The 25,503-nt window shown below is 31.0% G+C and overlaps 3 protein-coding genes across 3 annotated transcripts; 1 reads left to right on the top strand and 2 right to left on the bottom strand.

Moving 5' to 3' along the window:
- Positions 1-7,787: 7,787 nt before the first annotated feature.
- Positions 7,788-8,565, top strand: LOC111316114 (RING-H2 finger protein ATL16-like). The gene has a single exon (XM_089753386.1). The coding sequence runs from the start codon at positions 7,794-7,796 to the stop codon at positions 8,355-8,357; it is 564 nt and encodes a 187-aa protein (XP_089609512.1). The 5' UTR covers positions 7,788-7,793; the 3' UTR covers positions 8,358-8,565.
- Positions 8,566-10,650: 2,085 nt separating this feature from the next.
- Positions 10,651-11,371, bottom strand: LOC111316113 (uncharacterized). The gene has a single exon (XM_022918127.2). It carries the CDS (start codon positions 11,166-11,168, stop codon positions 10,938-10,940), a length of 231 nt encoding a protein of 76 aa, XP_022773862.1. The 5' UTR covers positions 11,169-11,371; the 3' UTR covers positions 10,651-10,937.
- A 2,342-nt stretch (positions 11,372-13,713) lies between these two features.
- Positions 13,714-21,383, bottom strand: LOC111316943 (uncharacterized). The gene is made up of 7 exons (XM_022919189.2): positions 20,999-21,383; positions 20,448-20,533; positions 18,554-18,700; positions 18,346-18,454; positions 16,793-16,916; positions 14,920-15,190; positions 13,714-14,218 (listed from the first exon to the last, which is right to left on the bottom strand). The coding sequence occupies exons 1-7, from the start codon at positions 21,120-21,122 to the stop codon at positions 14,111-14,113; spliced, it is 969 nt and encodes a 322-aa protein (XP_022774924.1). The 5' UTR covers positions 21,123-21,383; the 3' UTR covers positions 13,714-14,110.
- Between the last annotated feature and the right edge of the window lie 4,120 nt (positions 21,384-25,503).

The following is a 25,503-nucleotide window of genomic DNA, read 5'->3' as shown; positions in this document are numbered from 1 at the left end:
AAAAATTCATTAATAAATTTAAAAAATGAGGAAAAAGAAAATGTTATACGATGATGGGATTCTAAAAGTAATCCGAGTAGAGATGCTTTAAGAAATCCCTATGTGAGAAGAATTTTTTAAATATTATCGGTGTATTAGAATATTTACAGAAAATCTTCAATATAATAAAAATTTCTCTTTTCTTCAAAGTTTTAAATAAAATAAGTAATAAAAAATAATAAAAATCAATAATAAAATATGTGCATTAACATATTAGCATTTTTTTTGCATTTCATACACTACATGATTTTTTTACGAAAAATAAATTCGAATCTCTGAGGATGAGATTTTAAGATATTTTGAGAAGCGATGCCTAAGAAATCTCTATGTGAGAAAAAGTTCTTCTAATATTACAAACATACTAGAACATTTTAAGAATTATTTCAATAAAAAAGTTCTAATTTATTTTGCTTGAATAATATATAAAAATCAATTTCTAAAAAAAATAAAGAGAATTATTTTTCAAACAGCAAAAATGGGACTGTTTTTTATCAAAATCAAAGGATAACACATAGTTAATTGGTATCGTTTTAAACAGGTACTGTGGGGGTGCTAATCCTTCCCCACACGTAATCGACTCCCTAACCCAGACTGTTGCGCAAACCCTAAAATTATCCTTTTAATAAATTTTAATTAATTTTAAGATTTCATTAAAAGAATATGTTTTAATAGGTGGCCAATCACACCTAGCCAAAAAAGATTGGTGGCGACTTTGTTATTTTTTATTTCGTTTGCAAATTCGTCGGGCGAACACAAAATCGTTATGACAAATATGAAGATAAACTATCACCGATCGTGACTTATGGAAGTAAGATAGTTGTGGGAGTTGGGGTTTTTGTTTTTTTACAAAATGAGGAATTTTTAGTGAAAGGTAAGAAAACTAAGGAAAATGGGAGAACAAATAAAGAATGATAAAAAGACAACCGTTAAAGACTCGTGGTGGCAACAATAGCGGTTAAAGGTTAAGATGTTTACAGGTTTTAGAGGGGGAGTGGTAGGACTTTTGATGTTTCTTGTCTTTTCAATTCAACTAGGTTTGAAATATAGTTGGTTTTAAGGTTTGTACACACTAAATTTTTTCTGGGATATTTCTCAATATGATTAAACCGGGGTTCATTTACCAATAGGGGCCAAGACCATTTAGGAGAACCATTTAAGACCCATAGAAAGCTCACAAATTTACCTATTCAAAAATTCAAAGTTAACTCAAGTCAAAACTGGTCAAAAAAAGTCAAATTACGTAACACTCGGTCAAAATGAATAAAGCTCGGGTCAATTGTGAAATTTCAAAACCTCATTGAAATCAATGTGTTTTTAAATTGAATTTGGAATTTTTCAAAACACAAAAATTTTCATTATGCCCGGAAAATGGTCCAATTACCAAAATACATTTATAGGGGTATTTTTATAATTTAGCCTTCCCGAGCTCAAAATTTCATGAAACTTTTAAAATCTTAGTATTATATTATTTTATGATTTTTGGTGCTTGAAAATCTCAGAAATGATCATGGGAACATTGATTTCTGAGAAAATGATCATAAATACCAAAAATTTGCACTAAAGGTAAAATAATCTTTTCATGGGTTTGAAGGATATAAAACTTCAACCTTTGCAGTGTTCAATATGGGCCATTAAATCTTTTATTGCCTCTTGATCCAAGGGCCAAAGGTGGCTCCTTGAAAAAATAGAAAAGGAGAAACTTTGGCCCTTGGATGAGATTTCATCCAAGGGCCCTCATTGAGCAAGATTTAGATCTTGCTCTTTGAAGGAGTGGCAATCGATTAAAAGAGAGAGGGAAGAAGCTGTTGGAAACAAGGGGGAACAGAGGGAGAGAAAAGCTTCTGGTTTTGAAAAAAAAAAATAAAGGAGAACAAAAAAAAAGGGAAAAAAAGCCAAGAAAAAAAATAATAAGAGTGCAAAGGTGAGCAGCCATTAAAGGGCATCTATTTGCTATTTTTATTCTTTATTTTCATGCCATCTTGCACTCCCCATAATCTGCTCTACAAAGTGTTTTTCATGTGTTCCTTGTATATTTTGTGTTGGGTGTTTGTTGTTAAAGTTTCAAGCTTTACTTGTTCCATGTTTTGGTTTTATTTTATTTTTGGATGGCTAGAACTTCATTTTTTGGTTTAGCCGAATACTTCTGCCTCTTATAATGGCAGCAGGTGTTCAGCCCTCCATAAAGTATCCATCTTTGTCCCTTTACTTCAAAGGTCTTGCTCTTCCATCTTCCATGAGTGGCTTTTAGTTAATTTAAGCTAGGATGAATGAAAAATGAAAATCAGTTTGGGAATGTCCAAATTGTCCTGCCTGATTTCCCATAGGCAGTCATGGCTTGGTTGTTTTCTTTCTCTTATTTGTAAAGTTCTTTCCTTTGCTGGTTCTAGCCAACTTTCTGATTATTTTTCCTTGCACTAGGCTTGGGTTTATTGGTAGGAATAAGAAGTTCCCAGCTGAAAGCTTGGGGAAACCATGGTGCCGTTCCTTGGACGATAAAAGAGAGGAGGCCATGTGAGCTGAAAAGTCTAAACTGGTGGCTTTCGGCTATGGCATCTTTGGGCTTCCTAAAAACACTACCTTTCAAGCTTTAAGTCCTCACCTTTTGACATGCAAAGAAGTTGTTTCTTTTCCGAAAAAAAAATGAATGAACATGCATTGAAAAGCCAAGACGAGGGTTCTTTTTCACGTACATTTGCCTTGTTTTCAAATGCATTTCATTTGCTAGCAATGAAAGGATGGCTTCCTTTTGATAAAAAATAATACATATGAACATCCATGGAAGACCATGGCGTGGGACCATGGTGGTGGTAATTGAATCTTATATATTTCTTTTAGATTTGACATGAGTATAATAATAAAAATAGAGTGGTAATGTACAACTTTTCTTGACTTAGAATCTTGTGATAGATATAATTTATAAAGCTTAAAGTTTGTTACCACAAAGTTTATTTTCATGTGTAATTTTCTTAATCATTCTTATATTTTATTTTTAGATTGTTTAAATTTAATTAAGTTCAATTTTATGCATTGTTAAATTTTTATGGTTTGGATTCCCATGCTTGTTTTAATTCAATGTTTCATGTTTAAACATATGTTAGATATGTTTTATTTATAAAAATTAATTTTTTGAAATAATTATAAATTGAACTTCCTCTGAAAGTTTGTCTAGATGTTGGAGACTTTTAAAGAGGCTCATAAATTCTTAAAATTTAAATCCGAATTTACCTAAAATCTCAAACTTGTTTCAAATTTATAAAGATTTGTATGAAAGCCTTTTATGAAGTAAGTTGTTTCTGAATGTCGCCTAGATGCTAGGATATTTAGGAAATTTTATTTCATTAAAAATTTTCATACAATTCCACAACTCGAAATAAATTTAACAAGGATAATAAAAAATAATAAGATAGGATTTTAAATATAAAACTTGCACCTAAATTCTGCTTAGATGTTGGAGAGCACGAATGATTTCTTTATATTTGAAAACCCAATTTTTCAATTCACATTTAATTTTTATTTGCATATGCGTCATTTTTTAATTAATGTCTCTATTCATAATGTATCTATATAAATACTTGCTTTAATTATAGATACGATAAGACAGGATTTTAAATATAAAATTCGTATCCAAACTCTGTCTAGATGTTGGAAAGCTCAGTTGATTTTTTTATATTTGAAAACCAAATTCTTCAATTCATGTATAATCATTATTTTGCATATGTCTCGTTTTAAGTTAATGTCTTCATTTATGATATACATATATATGTTTGCTTTGGTTATGGATGTCAAATATTAATTATATTTTTTTTTGTTTACTACATAAAAAGTTTTTCTTAAAATTTTAGTTTTGAATAAATAAAATTAAAATAGCATTTTAAAAAAAATAATTTTTGATACTCTGTCTAGATGTTAGAGAGTTATCAATTCTTATCATTAACAAATAATGTTATTTTATTATTTTTTAAAAAAATATTATAATAGATCTTAAATTAAAAAGACTATTTTCAAATTCTACATTTATATTAGAAACTTCGAATGTATTTCTTTAATTTAAAGATTTTCTTAATATTCCTTAATAAAAGATTTTTTTACCTAATTTTGTTTCTCACAAAACAAAAGAAATTATAATTAAGTTTCATATAAAAAATAATTTTTGTCCAAAATTATAAATAACACATAATTAATTGGTACTAATTTTGTGAGCGTTGTAGGGGGTGCTAATCATTTCTCACACGTAACTGACTTTCGACTTCCGAATCCAATCTTGTTTTTATAGACTAAAATTATTTTTTTAATAAAACTGTAAATTTGTTTTATTGTTTTATTAAAAAGATTAATTTTTTAATGGTCAATCACACCTTAAAAAAATTTGGTGACAACTCTTTGTATTTTTTACGACTTTTAAATTTATATATTTAGCAATCGAGTCTCCGGATCGATACATTACGATAAGACTAATTTATTGTCTAACCCAAATAAAAAGATTATTACCTTTGAGACCTTTTTTATTTTAGAAAGCTAGCCTTGGTTATATTTTTAGTTTGGCTAACTTGAATTTCCATTTTATAAAAATTTGAAAAGGGTTTTTAATATTTTTATTGATTAATTTAATAAGAATGCTATATGTCATTTATTATTAGGAGATAATTTTATCTCTGTAACCTCAAATCACCTACCCAAAAAACTCCAATTACATGTTTCTTATCTATTACCACTTGAGAGACACCTAAATTGAGGTAGTTTTGATGCAGGAAAACAAAATAGAAAAAATGGATTAAGATAAGTTTAAGCTCAATCAAGATATTTCTTTCCATGCCCAATAGAAGTGATCCAGCTTAAAGGACTGTACCCTTTTTTTTTAAGACCTAACAATTTTTAATATATAATTGTTAGCCATTTAATTTAATTTGATTATTATTCATTATGTTTTATTAAGCCTTTTTAATGTAAATTAAAATTTTTATTGGATTTACTAAATAAAAATAATAATTAAAAAATTTTAATAATTATATAATTTGATTGTTAAAAATTCTTTAATAATAAAAATTTTAGGAAATTTGTAGCAATACTTTTCAAGAAAAAAAATTGAAATGAGGAATAATACAATTGGAAGAGACTTAAGAATTATTCCAACATTTGATTAATTTAAAAAATAATAAAAAAAGATAGAAAAATAAAAATATTAAATATTAAATAAATACAAATTCATGATATAATTTTCAAAAATTACAAATTATAAGAGTTATTTTTATAATTTCATTTATATTTAGAGAATTTAGAGACATTTTACTTGATATTAAATAAAATAGATAAATGTTAATTACTATCATTGTATTTTATTTAATATTATATCTCTCTAATTAATTTTTTATACATAAATATGGACAACCCGGACGAAGCCGGGCATTAACACCAGTGCTTTGGGAAAAAAATCACATTAAATTTTATGCATGACGCATTGATGAGGGAAGGCTTCCATTTCGCCCCTCCAAATTAAATATTTTGGGGCCTTTTATTAATTAAAAGTTGGGACTCGTTCCCAAAAGAGGAAAGAATTAAAGCCGCCATTACCGTTAAGGTGTGGTGTAATCTGGCCAGTAATTCAATAGATTATTAGATTTTTAATTTTGTAATTAAATAATGGTATTCTTAATTATAAAAAAATTTATGGGATGATTTAAGTATGAGATAAATCCCTTTTTTTTTTTTACAAAGGAAATTATTCACAAGGGGAATGAGTTAGAATTTAATATATATTGTAAGTAGGATAAAAAAATTGGCATATATTTTATTTTTTAAAATTTACCTAAGATGTATATATTACTTTATTAATTTTATTTATGATATCTAGAAATTTCACATACAATAAATAAAATAATTTCTCTTAGAAAAAAATAGCTTTACCAAAATGAGTATGTTTTTAAAGCTTGCCAAAACGATCGTATGGGTTTTAATTGTTTATACAAGCCCACCTGAAAATGAAAAAAAAATTAGCTTTGGGCTGTAAAAAGTGAATTTTAGAGGTTGAGCCATAGGCAGCATTCATGGAGCAAACAAATGGCCGAAAGATCGTTTTCAAAAGCCCCGAAAAGACATTAACCCAAGGGAGATTGATATTTAAGACATGGGGTTCACTTGTTTATTTTTTCCACCAAGGATTGATGATAAGACGAGCTTTTATCAATTGGTGTCATGTCTTTGTCAATACGTTCCTCCACATTTTTTGTTTGTCTAGTAAAGAAAGTTTTTTTTTTGGTAAGAAACTAGAATTAGATAAAAATCATAAAATAACACAAAAAAGTTTCAACAACTTATCTATCCTGCATTCATTTTAGCTAGTTAAGGAAGAACCAACCTCCAAATTAAATTTTGCCACTATATGATCGCCAAGCTAGAAATCGATGGCAATGAAGATATCTTAAACTCCTAAAATGTATCATTGACAGATATAAATAAATATTCATCGAGTTAAAATGATGAAATTAAATATGAAATTTAATTTAAATGATTTATTTATATTTTTTTAGGATATGAATTTTTACAAATTAGAATTCAATTTCTAATACAAATAATTTTTCTTTTCCTATCTCATAGACTTCAGCTTCTTTTTGTAAAAATAATAATAATAATAATAAGGAAAATTAATACTAGATGTTGAAGGTTTTTTAATGAAACTTGAGGATATATTAAGCTGTATATATATATATATATATATATATATATATATATATATATATTTAAATGTTTTATTAGTATATAAGTAAAATATTAAATATTACACAGAGTGTACAAGGTAAATTGGCTTCAATTTTGAAAATTTAAATAATATGTATATATTATATATTATAAGTTAATTAATCCAAGTTCTTTTCTTTAAAAATAAAAACTTAGACAATTTTTTATTAAGACAAAAATTTAGACAATTGATTGAATTCGATAATGGTTACACATTTGCTTATAAAATCTATTTCAGTATGTCAATGACTAAATCATTATTATTCTCACTTGCAAGTTCAATGAACCATAATCATGAAAGATTTTTGTTGAAAAAGACTCCATAAGTTTTTTATTTCTTTGTTTTTTTTTTTTTTTTTTTTGAAATATGAAAGGTTAATAACTGTTTTTTTAGACTTTTATCTTTTTTATGCATTTGGATCATATTCTACAAAATGAGGATGACTCTTATAATTCTTCTTTTTTTTCCTCTTTCTAAATCCTTTTTTAGTTCTTATTAAAAATATAATTTTTTATAAAAAAAAATCATAATAAAAAATAAAAAAGTTTTAATTTATTAAATATTACTTTTTAAAATTAATCGCATAAATCAAATAAACTAAGTTTTAAATTCATAAAAACATATTTTTATTTTTATTTTCTTAATCAATTATAGATGAATTTAACTTTCCTAACTACCAAATTCTCATTCGGAATAATAAAAAAAAATACTAAATTCTCATTAAGTTAACTCATTGGCTAGTAAGCTAGTTACTCTAACCTAACAGAGGTAATGACAAAAGAAATTAAAAATATAATGTTCAAATAGGACCTTAAACCCATAAAAAAACAAAAAATTAGGTTGCCCATATAATTGTATCAGAGACATGTCAACACTAGAGATAAGTCCTATGAACATACCAATAGTTAAAAAGTCAAAAACATCCTTGTCCATCCTCGAATAAATGTAAAACTGTAACTTACACTACTTTGTAAAATCAAGTACGGAATCTACACATCACTGTTTATATAAAATAAATATAATGTCTTCCCCCTTCTCATTTCCGTATCCATCATTAATCATTCTTTTTTTGTTTCCTTCAACACAAGCTATGGCTGCTATATCTGAATTCTTCTCCCGCCTCTACACCATGACCATAGTGTTTTTCACTCTCTTACTCCTTGAAGTTGTAATCCTTGTAAGGTCCATCACTGGCGGGGTTTGTGACTCTGAAAAACGCCTGATCACAACAACGCAGTACCTGAAATGCATTGAAGAAAAGAACCCAACAATCCTTTACTCGAGAAGATCATCATCGAGGCAGCCGGATCAGTCAAATGAGTGTGCAGTGTGTTTATCAGAGCTTGAAGAAGGTGAGAAAGTGAGGAAATTGAAATGTAAGCATACCTTCCACAAGGACTGCCTGGATAGGTGGCTTCAACAGTATTGGGCTACATGTCCACTTTGCAGGACTAAAGTTTTGCCGGACGAGATAGTGGCTAATTATCACAGGCTGCAAAATCAGGTAGAGTATGATGGGAGTGATGAAGAGATGATTTTCTTGTTATCTGCATTACATGGCAACAGTTTACACAGATTGTTCTGATTTTTATGCTACTAGGATTCTTATGTTTTAATTGATTTACTTGGCTGACAGAAGCACAGATACTTGGTAAATTATTATAACTAGAAAGAATTTTATGTATAATTTTTTTTCTCTCTTTCTTTGGGTTTTTTTTTATGTAGATTTTAGTTGATTTATGTATATATTTCTATATGAGCAGTCTTATGAAAATTGAACATGTTGGCTTCGATTGAACGTCTTTTTTCTGGGCTAATTTATGCAAGGTTTTTGGTCCCCAAATAGATCAAATTCCTTGGATTGGAAGATGCACAGAGAATTTTGTACTGTGCAAATTGCCGATACCTTGTTTTGGGTATGAAAGTTTCTCAAAGAAATGTAGATTTTTTTTCTGTTTATTAGTTTTAATTCCAAGGGGATAATCAAGGGCCAGAAATTAAGCCTACTTCTCATAGATGGAACAGTTGATAGTGGCTTTGTGATCTAATTTTTGAATCAGCTTCATGGTAGCTACCAATGCTTAATTACTGTCAAAAGTAGGTGGGCAATTGCTAAAGCCTATAAGCCATAGATGTTTCTTCATTATCAATATATTTTTTATATAAGATTGGTTGGTGAAGAAAGTGGAGTTTTTTTTTTTTTTTTTCTTCTTTTTTGCTGAATTAGGGAGTGGAGGATTTGATGCAAGAATCAGGATTCCTGACACTGATAAATAAACTGTGCCAACTGCCAAGGCATAGACAAATTCAGAGTCATTTTTTTGTTTGATGCCCTCAATTTTCAAATCCATTGCAACTCAACTATGAAAAAGAGAAAGAAAGAAAGAACCCTGGATATACTGATTTCACACACCTGCATTTAAATTGAATTTCTCCAAACTTGTACAAATATTTTAAACTACTAGTTGGAAAACGTAGAGGGAGATGTTGTTGCCACTGGTTTCTACTTAATCTATGCCAAGTTGCCGACACGAACCGTCATGTTTGTGCCTTTGCAGCGGGTTAGGTATATTTCTCTGATTGTGAAAACTTTTGCTTTTCTTCAATGTCCTTTCAAAAAAAATAAATAAATAAATAAAAGGCAATGATAGCATACCTCATGGACTTAGGAGCATGAGATCATCAGTGGTCCTAGATTTAACATATTTTGCATCATTCATGGATTCGTTAATGAACAAAATTTTAACATTGTTAACCTGCCCGGCCTTTCTCTAGATTTTAGCCGTTGTGTATATTATATCTATTGCTATATGTCAATTAAATCTTTGTTTAATCTAGGGTTTGCCAGTGAGAAATTATTTTATTTTATTTTATTTTTTAACAATATCACAGTTTAGTAATAAAAAAAAGGATAAATACTAAAATTTAAACTCGAAATCTAAATTAATTTTACGGCACTACTAGTATAATCTTCGTGTATATAACAATTATTGTTTTGTAACTTTCAGTCCTATGAAAGTGAGTATATGACCCCTTCAACGGTGCTTTGGCACGCCCAGAGGGTAACCTTCTTTAATGCAAAGGGCGAGTGGTTGATGAACAATTTTAATATGAAGCCATCTTCATAAAGGAAATGCTTAATAATTGATGTCACATTCCCACCTGTTCACCTAAATTGTAACATCTTTTTAGACTTGTCTTGGACTGCATCAATTATGAGGTGTTGTTGGCTTGTTTCGAGAGCCTAAGGATATATTCTCACGATTTTGTTTTTGAAAAAAATACCTTTAAACGGGACAAAAAATATAAATAAATGAATGAATAAGCCTGAAGGAGGAAAAAATAATAATAAAGAACTACAACTGTTATAAATATAATTCTTTTCAATAAATGAATGAATAAAAATGAAATTTATGTTAAATTGGAGATGCATATATACTATAATTTATTTTCAATAAATATTACATTTTTATGTTGAGAAATTAAATAGAATATTGATCCAACATACACTGTTACTTCTCAAAATAAAAAGCCCAATACTTTCTCAAAGAGGCCTTTTAAATGCACTCAGGCCTAGTCAATTAAGTCTATTTTATGGTGATTGGACTCAGCTTTTGTTCACCATACTCAAATATATGAAGCCAACTGGCAAAGCCCTAGAAGTGTGCCTAAGAAGAATTATACTCAGTCCAATCACCTCTCTGAAACCGTTTTCCCAACAATAAAAAATATACTATGGACCGACCTTACTCTTGGTATCCAGCAAATTAAACCTGCAACTACAATTAAATCAAAATTTGAAAACTACCATTGCGGAAAATTCCCAGTTTTGATTGCTGAAAATGAAAGTGATTGTTTCAATTAGGAACAACTAGCTTTCGAGGTATTCAATGATTTCAACATTATCATTCCCAGTTATCACGATCATGTCGGAGAAAATTGTTTCCTTCGGATGCTATAACGAGCAAGCCATTTAAAACAGTCAGCAATATGAGGATCCCAGTTAGAACCTAGGATCATATCACCATAAGCAGAAATTTTGCTTTAGAAAGAAGACCAGAATTTACAAATCAAAATGACAAAATGAAATGGACTTTTTTTTTTTTTTTGTCTACAACTTTTTTGGAGAAATGATTTTGGAAAGAACGAAAGAAGAGAAAAGTTTTCAAGCAGAGAAGGCTCCATTGAAAGCTGCAACACCGATCTGGCTCTTTGGTTCTAAAGCCAACTTGACAACCTCAATTCTTTCCTGCCCAATTTTGCTCTTGACCTTCTGAGCCAAGACAGCTACACTAGAAACCAAGTTAATCTCTTCTTTTTCAGCCCCAACTTTATTTCTTGAAAGCCTCACCCTCCTTTCGTACTCCTCAGCAACAAGCATAGCAATATCCGCCATCTCTAACCCTGTGATCAAAAGTCTAGAAAATATGATGTGAAGCTGGAGACCTGAATGATCTATGGAGAGAGACTTTGATCAGGGAAGTATATATAGGGGGGAAGGTCCTTGGAAGTGGACAGTTAACGGAATGGATAAGGCTGACCGGTGGTTTTGAGTTTTGGTGAGTTAATTTTTAAATTTTAATGTTGGATTTGCTTGGTTTGGTGGTCTTTCAGACATGACATGGTGCCACGGTGGGTTTAGCGGTTTTTAAATTCCTGTGGACTTCAGAAATTTACAGGATTTTTTTATATTTTAAAAGAAAAAAAACAAAAACAATGACCGGCCTGTCGAAAATTGAAATGTAAAACCTGAAAAATGTTGAAAATGGGAGCCTCTCAGTTCCCGGGGTTCATGCTCTGCCTTTTTCAGGTTAAATTATTTAAATTATTTAATTGTCAAGAATTTTGGAATAATAGTCCCTTACTAAACACTATTTAAATTATTTAACCGATGGTAAAACTTTACTAAGTTTTAGGTTAAAAAAAAGGCATTTTTTAACAAAAGAGGAACTGCTTGCAAACAGTTACAGTGAACTTTCAATTTTGAAATAAGATTAAATCCTGCTAAATTAAAAAAGCAAGACCCTTTTTTAAGTTAAGCCTTGGACGACCGATTAAAACAACCAAACAAAACTGCTAACTTTTGTCGGCGGCCGCCCACCAATACATCCAAGGGTAATTTAGTAAATGTGTTGAAGTGTCATGTAATCGGGAAGGGCGTGAGATTTTTCGGTGAAGTGGAGGACAAGTGTCTCTCTTTTAGTGGGTGGTGCCGTGGTACTAAGAGAATAAGTCGTCACTGAAATTGTGGAGGAAAGTTCCAGTAACCTTCCCCGTCGCTTTTAGATTATTAAACAAATAATATTCTATCGATTTTCAACTCTCTAATGATATAAATATGATTACTTTTTAATTCAAGACAATATGGCACATTAAGTTGGTTTATTATTGTTCATTTTCATGTAAAATAAAATATATGGCATATGATATGCGTTAGCCGGATATAAATTAATTCCATTTGTAATTAATAGTGAAAATAAAATAAAATTTCTTGAATCAGATTATGATCCAATTTTTATTATAAATAATAGCAAAATGAATCTTATAAAATTATTTTTAGTTAAGAAAAGGTAAGCAATCCTTAAGTCATATTATGATTGAATCTTTATACCTTTCTTCCAAGAATATAGAATTATATAATCAACAAATCAAAATATGCAATTAGCCAATAAAAAAAGATAAAAGAAGATAGCGTGAAAGAGTTTATAATTTGTCGTAGAAATGGAAAATTTTAAGTGAAAAAATAAATCAACACTTTGAACCTAACTTATTGGATTTCCATATCCAAATTGAATTAAATCTTAAGAAAAAATAAGACAAATGAAGCCAAACAATTAATGAATTAGCCTCGCTAAAATCATTGAGAGCCTAAATTTTACATTGTCATTGTCCTCGGTAGGTTAATTGATTTTGTCATGAAATGGATTATTTGCGTGTCTGCACATGGCATCCACGTGGTTCGTTACTTTTGTCGGCCAAGGATGGAACCTAGTTCTCCTCATCTCCTTCTTTCGGCAGTTGGGGCCACATGCGGTGGGATTCACCAAGAAATTTCGCATTATGGGTTGCTTTCATGGAAATTCTTGACAACTATAGCTAAATTTCGATTAAAAAAAATTTCCTATATCCACCCATTGCCATGTAAAAAGAATCTCGTTTGGCGTTGTGATTGAGCTGCATTTTATCTCAATTGCTAAAAAAATTGATCCAAAACGCAATGCCAAAAAAGACACTATATTTTGATTCAAAATACCTATTGCTTTTAATTTGTTCTCGATAACAAAAGCAGGTAAGAAGTAAGATTGTAATTGCTTTCAATCACAATGCCGCAAAACTTCAACTAAACTGCTCAAAATCTAATCCGACTTGAAAAAGCAGGAATCTATATCTAACGCATCCCTACTTGAAGAGATCGAACTCAAATCGGATTATCCTCTTGAGTGTAATAGCAGCAAAATTTCAACCAAAACCAAAATAATCCAATTTACCCAATCCAAACTTACTCTAAAGAGTTAATACTAAACTCTGGGTCAAACGCCTTGAGTTGCTGACTCATTTTAGTGCCCTAATCTTTTTTTTTTTTTTTCTCTAGCAGTTCTAAACATGGAAAGACATCTAGGTTTCCGGTTTATCTTTATATGGCGAACATAACATATTAAGTAGATATAAGGCTATAACAAATGCGGCAGACAAAATATCGGACGCACAGCAACGAAAGTATCACTAAACATTCAATGCAAAATCAAAACTTAATTTAATTAATTCATGCAATTATTCTTACAAAATGATATCTAACATTGAAATTTAAATCTTAATACTTAAAATCTTTTTTCCTATCCCCAAGTTGCCGCTTCTTTTATTAAAAAAAAAGCAGCATATTCAAGTTTCGATAATACATCAACAATGAATACATATCACAGATAGGGGATCAGCAAACGAAATTAATTTGAATGAAATAAGTTAAAAAAGGAACCACTCAGGAAAAGAAAACGGATCTCTACAAGGTTATTAATATTTGGCAGGATTTCAAATGCATGTTGTCAGTTATATATACCATGTTCCAGTTTCCTCATGGAAGTGAAACTAATGGTAAACATTACAGGATATAGAAAACAAAAAAAAAAAAGTGTTAAGAATTTCACATATTATCATTCACAGACTTCTAACTGAATGATATTAACAACCTCTGTAAATTTTCTTCCTAGATAAATGCATAAAACTCTTTTGTTGGAGTAAGTGGATTCATAAGCCCGGAGTGAAGACTGACCTACCAAAATAGGGAGCCAGTCCATCTTTACATTATGTTGTTTTTGTCAACGATAAAATATAATTCCGAACTCACAGAAGGCCAAGTGTTTTCAGCTGCTGGACATGCTCAGGTGGGAGAGGGGGAGGAGACCAGTCAGACCCAGTCATTTCACCATCAACATCCTCAACAACGTATTCCTAATAGAGTACACATAAAGCTGAATTATGTTAAACTGTACAGCAATTCAGAAACAAGCTAAAAAGACACATTTTTTAAGAAAAAAAGACTGATGCAGCATATTCAAATGATAGTTTGGTAGCTAATTTAAATATAACTAACAGATGAACCAATAAAAAGGCTGAGAATTGAATGCAGAACATCATGCTCCCAGAATCTACTTCATCTAAGTTTTGCAAAATGAACAGTTCATAAGCAAACAACACCGGTGGACCTCTGAGCATTGTTGGCACACTTCATATGAGATGGAAAACAAGCTAAATGTAGAAAGAGGATCTAAATTATATTAGTATCCTTGCCAGGAGCAGAGATATGTAATATATCTTCTTTTGCCACAATTAATGTGCGTATTTTTTAACACCAAATTTCCTGACAACCCTAAAGTACAACGTAAATGAAGCTTTTGTCTACCCCATCATAGAAGCTATTACGTCAATAAAAATACTTTTATCCGCAAAACAGACAGGAATAAGGTGATAATTTTCAGTCCTTTCCATTTCATTTCTTATAAAGGCAGCTTATTCATCGTACAAACTAGCACCTAGAAATTAACTTCATCAACTAGTTTAGTTGAAACCAGTTGACCTACTGCCCCAAAGAATTGAACTTTAACATACAGCAGTACATGAACCAAAGCTGAAGACCTGTCAGTGCAACTCACTTTTGTCAGCATTCTTTTTGCGAGTATGTGATAGTGCCGCTGCCAAATCCTTTGTCCAACCATTGTAGCAACCAAAACACTGTAAAATATACCAATCACAGTAAATAGTCCCAGCACAATCAATGCCATTATGAACAATAATGGGAGCCCTGCTTCACCAGCACCACCTAGGCAACCACATTCAGTAGCAGCACTAGCACAGCTTTCAAAACATGTAGTACAGTCAGTCCACATACAAAGAGTGCCAGGTAAATGGCAGTCCGCACACATTCTGTGAGAGTTGAAAATAAACAAATTAATAATTTGATCAGTTTGCCCCAACACTCATAAATTAATTAGTGAATGATATATATGTACTTCATCCCCATCATTAGCACCACTTCAATAGCTTAGCATATTAAATAAATAAGAAGCAAATCCAACCTGCTTTAAAATAAATTAGATCCTAGAATCTGTCAAATACAGAAATGTTCTTTCAGACCATTTGAAGTTATATGATTTCCATAATAACAATTTATGTGCTTCAATCCCACCATTAGCAACACTTCAAACGCTTAGTATATCAAATAAATAAGAAGCTAATGCAACCCGCTCTAAAAATAAATCAGATTCTAGCATGCATCATTACTAAAAACTTTTTTCAGACCATTTGAAGTTATATTCCATTCCCCAGTGACACCATTCCAATGTCAGCAGCAATAACAATGGCGCCCTCATAACACAAGGATTTACCGATGAGAGGAGCACTGGAAAGGGAAGGAGGAAGAAAAATGGAAGGTTCAGAATTAGGTAAATCAATAGAATGAGCAAAAATGAAGCCAATATACATTTCAAACTTGAAGTGCAACACAGGAGAGACTCTTCTAAACTATGCAGATGGTATTTTTTACATGATAAATAAATAACATGCCCAAAAAGAAAAAGGAAAGCAAACCCAAAGATGCATAATATGACAACTGTCGAAGAGAAAGGTAAACGGTAACCACAGATACATCAGAGATACAGAAATAGCTACCGGACAGAACATCCAAAAACATCAGTTTGAGCTATCTTTTGTGCTCTTTTGTGCTCCAATACAAAATGTGCATACAGCAGCACAGTAAACATTGATTTAAGTATAGTTAGAGGATGTTAATATATATAAAAAAACATGAAGGGGTTAATGTAGAGTTTATTTTGTGTTAGAGAACAACTATTTGCTAACTTGGAAAGGATTGCTAATATTCCTCTTTGTCTTGAATCCACGGACAAATAAATGGCACAAGTCATATCAATAAAGAGAAAAGGGGGAAAGGAGGGGAGGATTAAAAAATCATTTGATGCCTCCAAATATATGAAAATTGACAGTTTGAGCATACATTTTCCTTTCAGATTGAAGGAAGCTCACCAGTTCCTATGCAGTGAGTAAGTAAATTGCATATTGCATGGCATTGAGTACTTGATTAAAGAGATGGAAAATGGTATATAACACATGCAAAAAGTTTCATGCACTATGATGATTATAAAGAATTTGATGCAAAATGCCACTTACTTTTCACATATTTGTGCATGTTTTGGGTGAGGGTTTGCACACAAACATATATGGACATATATGGAGGTGTAACAATAGAGAAAAACATGAAATGTACTCTGCTATACCAATCATGAGACAAAATTCAAAAAAGAGGAAGGGGGAAGAGAGAGAGAAGATGAGGCAAATGATGTTAGATCGCAACGGTTGATCGTATATGTAAAGTATGTAATAAACTCCCTATCCTTTAACATATCAATATGTAATTGATAAAGTTTTATTAAAAGTAATGATGAATAGTAAAATATCAAACTGACAGTACAATTCAACAACATCCATCGAAGTTTACAAGTAGAGTTATACCCAGGCTGACAGCAACAAAGACATAATTCTCTACAAGGCTGAGCCAAATCATTACGCACTCTTCGATCATAGCAAGTAATAAAGCACCCTGATAGCCCCAGCAAAGCAAAAAATAGTAATGCTCCTGTATTCAACAATCATTTTGTTATCTATCAGCAAAAGCGGCAATATCCAAGCTGGGTTAATGAATATTTCATACAAGTAAGAATTACTAAAGCATGAAAATCAGATAAATAAAAAATTTCTTCAAGCAATCTTGTCAATTCACCCAGCAGTGTTTGGTAAATTTCAAAGAAAGAAACACAGAGCAAGTTTTAGCATATAACTAGGTATCATATAAAAGGCCATGAAAACAACAGGCAACCTCAAATTTTTGTTCACTTTGGTACTTTAACCAACTAGGAGCAGAAATGAAATTATCATTGAAAATTTAGTGAAGAAAGCTTCACCCCTTAATAATTGATAGTAAAGCTTCAAAAAATTAAGGTCAAAATGAAATTTTAGTCTTTTACATATGAAATTACTATTGTATCGCTAAAGACCTAACTAAGGCTTTTTCCACCACTTTGAGCTCAATTCCAAAAAAATATTTCATAACTTCCTAAATGCCTTAAATATTTTTTTCATTTTCTCTGCAATGAACTCATAGTTTTCAGCATCATACATCATGAAGGGGACTCCAGTGCCTAGGCAATGAATTCTACACAAAGCTAACATGGTTTCGAGACACAGTTTCAACATGGCAAAAATTTATCGATTAAAATTTCTAATAGGTTAAGACATGATATCAATCAAGCAACTAATCATTATAAATTGTAAATTTAAATGTTGAGATATACTTTCACTTACAAGGTTTGATTAAAATAACATGAAGTTAAATTCAAATTTTTTATTATTAAAGTGAGAAGGTATATTAACCAAAAATAAATTGTTAACATTTGTCCTTGGTTAGATTATTCAACCAATAAAGGGACCTTTATAGCTTTAGTATTTCGACCAAGGAAAGAAGTTCTATAAGTTCAGTATCTCAACCAAAAAAGAAATCTTTATAGGTTGAGTTTTTCAACTAAGGTTGAAAGCTTTATAGGTTGGGGTTTTTAACCAAGGAAAAATCTTTATAGGTTGAGGTTTTCAATCAAGGAAAGAAGCTTTAAAGGTTGAGACACATCTTGCATGCAGCAACCTCATATGTAAAGACAATCTCTTCCAATGTTGCATTTAGTATTTACACATTGGGAACCGAATAAGTTTATTTCTCAAACCTAGGGAACTTGATAGTTAATCCTGTAAGAAAAGCATTCCAAAGTTTTCTAAGGGAAGTAAAAATGTCCCATAAGAAACTTTGTGCAATATTACTGAAGTTGCTTTGCTCTGTTCAGTAATTAACAATTTTTTAAAGGATATAAAAAAATAAATAAATAAGCAATCAAAGTGAGATACACCAAAGCCATTCCCTTCCATATATCAATCAATAATCCAAAAGACAAATTAACAAACTCTATTATTTGTAAGACATATAATCAAGATATCACTTCAGGTTCTTGAGATTTTACCACATATGTAATAGAAACTAAGCTCACTCTCAAAACCCCATGCAAGACGGAGCCATGAATGCTGGTAACTGTCAATTAAATAGACCAAATATGCCAGTGAAGCAATGACCTGAACAAAAGAACCAGGAATTATACCTAGGAAACATATTTACAATAGGAGAAGTAAACTAACAATGCCAGAACTAACAATCAAGAAATGACAACATACTAGTTGAACAGCCAGAAATATGGATAAAATGTCTCTGGTCACAAAAAATCGGAATTTCAAGGTTCGCCACTTCCTATCAGCTGCAACATGAACTCTCAAATGGTAAGGAGCTTTACAGGTTGTGCAATGAGCAAATGCAAACCCTTCCTGCAAAAAACAAACAAAAAAAAAAATCCTACACATTATGAGATATGGTAACTAGTAAAAAGGAGAACAGTGCGATGCCCATGAAAGACACTGGAGCATTTCAACTACAATTCTTTTTACTACAACGCTACAATTGTCCAATCACAATCAAGAATTATGTGAAGGCCCACCACTTATAAGAGTGAACACCACAAAACATTTTGGTAGACCCTACATAACTCCAATATCTGATTGATTGATTGTAGTACAATTATTGTAGGCGATATGCTCACAAAAGACACACACACATATAGAGATGACAAGCTAGCACCAATGTCCATTTCCCTCCTGATGACTGGTTATCATTCTATGCAAGTGTGTGCTTGCAGACTTAACCAGCTAAAATCAACTTTATCCTATGGACTGGTCATCCTTGTATGTAAGTAGTCTTCAAGAAGATGAGTAACATAGGTTAATGATTAAATCAGTAACTAAAAAGAATTAATTTCATATCAATGCTTGTTTGATTGATTGTTGTAAATCTTCTATAACTGTTCAAACCATTTATTTCTAAACTTTTTCTCTGATCTTTGTCAAGGGATGTCCAAATACACCAGTTTTAAAGTGAAGTATATCCAACTATGAGGCCATTTAGACAGATACCAATGTCTCAGAAAATCTAATATAGCTACATTTCTTGAAATTCTATTAAATTTTAGCATATCATACTTGACTTCAAGTTGATTATTCAATGTTTAGAGTTATATCCTTTCTTTGAAGTCAGTTCAAGGTATGCTGCACAAAGTTCTCCAAATTCCTGATAAGAACACTTTACAATCTAGGACTCTATTGGAAGCTATCAGAATAACAAATAAGATCAACTAGATGGGAAAAACTGAAACCATTATGCTCGTTAGGTTAAAACTAAAAGTCAAATTGAATTTAAGCAGTGGAAAGTAAGTCAGTAACAGGGTATTGAACCATTGATAGGTCAAACTTTACAGAATAGACAAACACTTATATCCTGTATGTCCTTGCCTTTGATCAAGACCAATTGAGTATGTTAGTTTGAGGAGTGACTGCCAATCAGTTTGCAATCACAATCCTCATGCAATGAAATGAATTTCTATATAGAATGAAGTTGATATAGTAATATGTAACCACATTAGACTAAAGAGGGTAAATGAAATAGAATTTGTCCCCAACTTTTCATCCCTATGATTTTACTATTGATCCAATGTCATCCTTTATCAATTTCAGTTAATAAAGTACACAAAATGTGCTACGTTTGTGCCATGGAAGAGTTATATTAATTATTACTATATTAAAGCCAAACATTGGGGCGGGGAAAGGGGGGGAAGACTTTGAAAAGGCTCTCTTTAAGTCAACTGAAGTAAAACTCGCATTTACGGGGAATATATATGGTAAAAACAATACTTTTTGTCTCCATTACTGAACAAAGGACCAATGTGGCTGATATATATATATATATATATATATATATATTTGTTATGTTGTATAGATGTCTAGCTTTTACTTTATTAGCAGACACGGGCAGAATAAAGAAATTGAATCAAGATTATGAGAACAATTGACATCCAAACGAACACAGTAAAACTCCAACAGTGCAATTTAGTGTAAGCAATAAAATAACAGCTATAAAGAAAACCATTCGTACGCACACCAATAAAACCATAGTACAAGTAAAGTATAATGCATTCGAATTTCTCTGTTCAAAAATGAAGAAAAAGGGTATTAATATTCATACCTTTACAGCTCGCCAATGATCTAAACATTCGCGGTGTACATATTTTGAAGTCCCTTTGCACTTGCAAGGAGCAATAAAATCTCTACCTGAGAAGCACCATTGCACATTGAACTATTAGCACAAGTTTCTAGAAATCGCACACTTGACAGCAAAAATTAAGCTTTTTTTTATGATTATTAAACATTATTGTGTAGGATGGCCAAAAAGATTTTATTTAGGAATTTCTTATTCAAAAATATTTTTAAAAAAAATAAATAGAGAAATTGAAAATAATCAAATTGCTACTATTTTCCTCTCTAAATTCGGCTAATAATCCAATTAGTTCGGTCACCAAAAAAAAAAATTGAACTTCTAATACTGGAGTGATGCACGTAACTCAGGAATAAATTTTAGAATTTATTGGATTTACCAGAATTCTTTCGAGAGGAAGGTGTAGAAATAAACAAAATGAGCATAATTCAGAGCAAAATCAGAGAAACAAAATTTTTTTATTTAAAAAAAAAAAAGGAAAGTGAAATTTGAGGAAATGAGGGTTTAGAAGTAGAAAATACCGTCAGTTTCAAGGCAAATTCGACACTGAATTTGATCGGCAGGACCGGTCTCAAGGTCGATCTCGCCGGGCTCGGTGATCAGTGGGGGAGCCATGAGAGGCGATTCCTCCGATTGATCGCTCATTGTCTATTAACAGAGAAACAGAGGAAAATAATAATAATAATAATAATAACAATAATAAACTAGAAATTTATAGAGAAAAAAGAGAAATCTCGTTTGTTTTCTCCTCTGTTTCTTCTTAAAGCTGCTGCTACTGTTTTTGTGATTGTTTTTCCGACGGAATTTCACGGATTCATTTCCTTGTATTTTTTCTCTTTTTCTAATTTTGGAAGAGAAAAAAGAAAAGTATTTAGAAATTTTTATTTTTGCGCGTTTCCCGGAATAACCTTGGCTTTTTATCAACTTTGACTAACATATCCCCGGCATTTTCTCCGCTGACGTTATCCAATACGAACTAGGCTAAATTGCGGCAGTTTATCTCTCTTGCAATTGCGGTTTTTTTTTTTTAAGACATATTGTTAGTATAATAAGCAAAATTTAGATGATGGTATATTTTTTTAATTAGATTTTTTATAAATATATATTAAAAAAATGTATTTTTTTAATAATATTTTTGTAATTAAAATTTTATATTAATAATATATTAAATAATATTAAAATTGTATACTTTTAGGTTTTTCTTATGAAAACTTTTAAATTTGATCCATTTATATAATAAAAATAGACTCACATTTTTTAACTAATATAAATAAAAATATTTTTTTAAAATATAAATTTTAATATATATTAATATCAATATTGATTCATTAACAAAAATTAAATTAATCTAAACATTTTAAAGCCTTGAAATTAATATATTAACTAATAATATTCTTCATTTAAATAACAAATAATATGATTAAATTATAATATACAATTTATAAATATATCACAAAATTATATATTTTCAAGTCAAGAAAATTTTGTAATTTTTTTAATTCAATAAAAATTTTATTAAATGTTTAAGCCCCATTATAAAAATACTAAAATATTTCTTAAATAAATAAAAATAGTAAAAAAATAACAAAAATTCATCATACATCAATATTATTTGTGATGATTTATATAATGATACAACTTAATTCTTCGTGTTTTTAAAACAATAAAAAATTTTGGCAAAAAGATTAAAAAGCCTTTAAACAAAAATTCAATAATTATTTAAGTTTATGATATTTTATTGCAATCAACCATATCCTTAATATTTTATTTTGATTCAATTAAACTTTTAATTAAATGAAATCTAGTCACATAATAAAATAGAATCATTCAATTTTTGAATTACAATTAATTAAACCCTTAGAGGATCTTTAAAAAAAAAAAGAAAAAAAAATAGGGAAAAAATTATTTTATTTAATTTTTACTTATATTAATTACGTAACATGAAAAACTTTCATATATTTTATTAATATCAAATGAAATTTCATCTTAATTGACAAACTAATTAATAGTGTTAAAATTTTCATCCAAATAAAAACATAAACAAATGCAAATAAATATTCAAAAAAATTGATTAATTACAATAAAAATTATCTAGGATAATTTTTTAATTATAATTCAAAAACTTTTTTTACCTTTTAACAAAAAAATTTTAATTATACTCTTCACATATTTAAAACTTAAAAAATCATTCATAGACTTATAAATTAAATATGTTTTCTCCAACTCTATTACTTTAAAATTTTATTACATGAAAGCTCATATTTAATATATTGTATTATGGTTTAATAATTCATATATTTCTGTAGTGTAAAATATTATGATTTATTTATATTATATTTTATATAAAAATTAAATATTATTATTTATATCAACAAAAAAATATAAAATATATATTTTTATTTTTATAAAAATTTTAAATCGTACAATTTATTCGTATCTTTTTTATTCAATTTTTTTTAAAAAAAAATTCATTCATTCACTAAAGAAAAATCTTCCAATAAATATTCCTCTATCCAAATGTTTCTATCCAATTCCTCTAAACTTTTCTTTGCTAGTAGATGAGCTGCCTTGTTGCATGTTCTCGACCTATGTTGGACTTGACAGACACAGAAATTCTTCATCTTTTGTTTGGCGTCTTTTGTGATGGTCCCTACTCGTGATAGGTCGACTTCTCTCCCAGCAAAAGATCTGATAATCTTCAATGTGTCGCCCTCAAGCACTATTCTGGTGAATCCTAGTTCTGCAGCTAACTCTAGTGCTAATAAGGCTGCCTCGGCTTCCACATGGAAGGTGCCCCTATTTCTGTTATTGGGATGACCACTAGGACTGCACCTAAGGAGTCCCGGATCAGTATTCCCACCCCTCTTTTCTACGAATTCTTCTGTACTGCCCCATCAAAATTAACCTTTACTAGGTTTTCATTTGGTGGTTGCCATCGTTCGTGAAGTCTTTGGACCCCCTCACTTGTGGCCTGTACGATTTTGGTTTCCTGTATGTATTTCTAGGTGAACCCTACCATCTCATGCAAACTCTTTTTTGGCTCCCCATGCAGCACATTGTTACGTTCATTCCATATTACCCACGCAATAATACTGCACGTATGAGTCTTTGTTGCTTGACAGGCATATTTTCTTTACCCATTCTGCGTCAGCTTCAGTCCTCTCCTCCGTTGCCCGTGCTCTGTTCATGGCTTCCCAAACTTGGCTCGCGTATGGACATAATCTAATGGTAGTTTCATCAGCTGCTCCACACGTGAAGCACATCCTGTTTGCCCCTATCTTCCTCTTCGGCGAGGTTTCTAACACCGGTAAATAGCCGTGATAACTTCTCCAAAACAGTGACTTTACCTTGCTTGGTGTTTCTGATGCCCATAAAGTGGTCTACATTTTCACACTACTTCTGTCCGCTATTTTCGGGGAAGGGCCTCCATCGTTTTGCTTTTGTAGTAGCAATCTATAGCCACTCTTAACAGTGTAGTAACCTGTGTTGTTGTAGTGCTACACTATTTGATCTTCAACCCCAGTTTTGGTTGATGGTATGGCGTAAATAGTGGTTGCCTCTTCTTCCAAGAAAATCCGATGAATTAGCTCCTTATTCCAGCATCTAGTTGAACTATTTATAAACTCTTTCACTAATGCGTTGGGTTTGAAGCCTACCTCAGAGATTGGATGAAGCTCGGCCTACGTAATGGTATCCATTTGTCTTCCTAAATTCTCACTATTCCTCCATTTCCTATTTTTTATCTTATTCTTTTTTTCCGTGATTGATTCAATCGATTAAATTAATATTTTTTAATAAAAAAATTTTAAATTCGAATTTTATTAATAATTATTTATTAAAATTATTTTGAATATACGAACCTGCATCTGTTTGTCTATCTATCTAAACCCCAGATAAAGTCACAAGATGTCCAAATACTCCTCCAGGTGTAAGAGGGGTTTCGTCCCAGTTCAGCCTCCATAAAAGAACACCGTGGAAAATATTTAGCCTTGAGTACTTGATGCACTAGGTTGTCCTTGCACATCCTTGTTTGCCAAGCATTACCCTGTTAAACAGTTCTATATCACAGCCTATTCCTCCACTAGTTTTGAGGCAACACACCACTTTGACCAGTGAATGCATCTTGTTCCATTACCATGCTGCCACCAGTACTTACTACGAATGCCATTGAGGTCGTGACATAGCCCTTTCGGTAGCAAGAAACAATTCATCGAGTAAGCTAAAATTGCTTGAAGGACTGCTTTGATGAAGACCATTTTGCCCCCGAAAGATAGCTTCCTATGGCTCCATCCTTGTATTCTTGATTGGACTCTAACCTTCATGTCTCGAAATGCTTATCGCTTCCCTCGACCAACCATTGCAAGTAAGCCTTAGTATTTCTCCAAGTTTTTCGTAACCCTGACTCCGTATAGGTTCGTTATCATCTCTCTTTGATGGTTGTCTGTATTATTGCTGAAGAAGAGGGTTGATTTGTCATAGTTAATTCTTTGACCCGAACATTGTTCATATGTCTTTAGCATGTCCCTCACCCTTTCACCTTCACTCCATTTTGCCTTTGCAAAAAGTAAGCTGTCATCTATAAAAAATAGGTGAGTAATTCGGGGTCCATTGCGACTCGCTCGGATGCCATGTACCATTCTGTCTCCTTGAGCTTTTGTAAGTATTGAAGATAGTCCTTCACAATAAAGAGGAATAAGTAAGGTGATAATGGGTCTCCTTGTCTAAGTCCTCTCCCTGGAGTAAAAGTGTTAGTATTCTAGCCATTAACCACAATTGAATAGAATACAACTATTACACATTTCATAATGAGGGAGACCCACCTAGAACTAAAACCAAGCTTGAGCATCATTTGTTCTAAAAAATTCCACTCAACCCTATCATAATCTTTGCTCATGTTTAGTTTTAGAGCAAAGTGTCCGGTTTTCCCTCCCCGCTTGTTTTTCATGGAATGGAGCAATTCATAGGCTACCAGGACATTGTCAATGATTAACCTCCCCAAGGCAAAGGCACTCTGGGTTTTACTGAT

This window comes from Durio zibethinus, chromosome 24 (genome assembly GCF_047325235.1).
Source record: "Durio zibethinus cultivar Kanyao isolate XHJ-2024 chromosome 24, ASM4732523v1, whole genome shotgun sequence".
In the NCBI taxonomy this organism is placed as follows: domain Eukaryota; kingdom Viridiplantae; phylum Streptophyta; class Magnoliopsida; order Malvales; family Malvaceae; genus Durio; species Durio zibethinus.
Note: the sequence above shows the minus strand (reverse complement) of the source record. Positions and strands in the feature narration are given on the sequence as shown.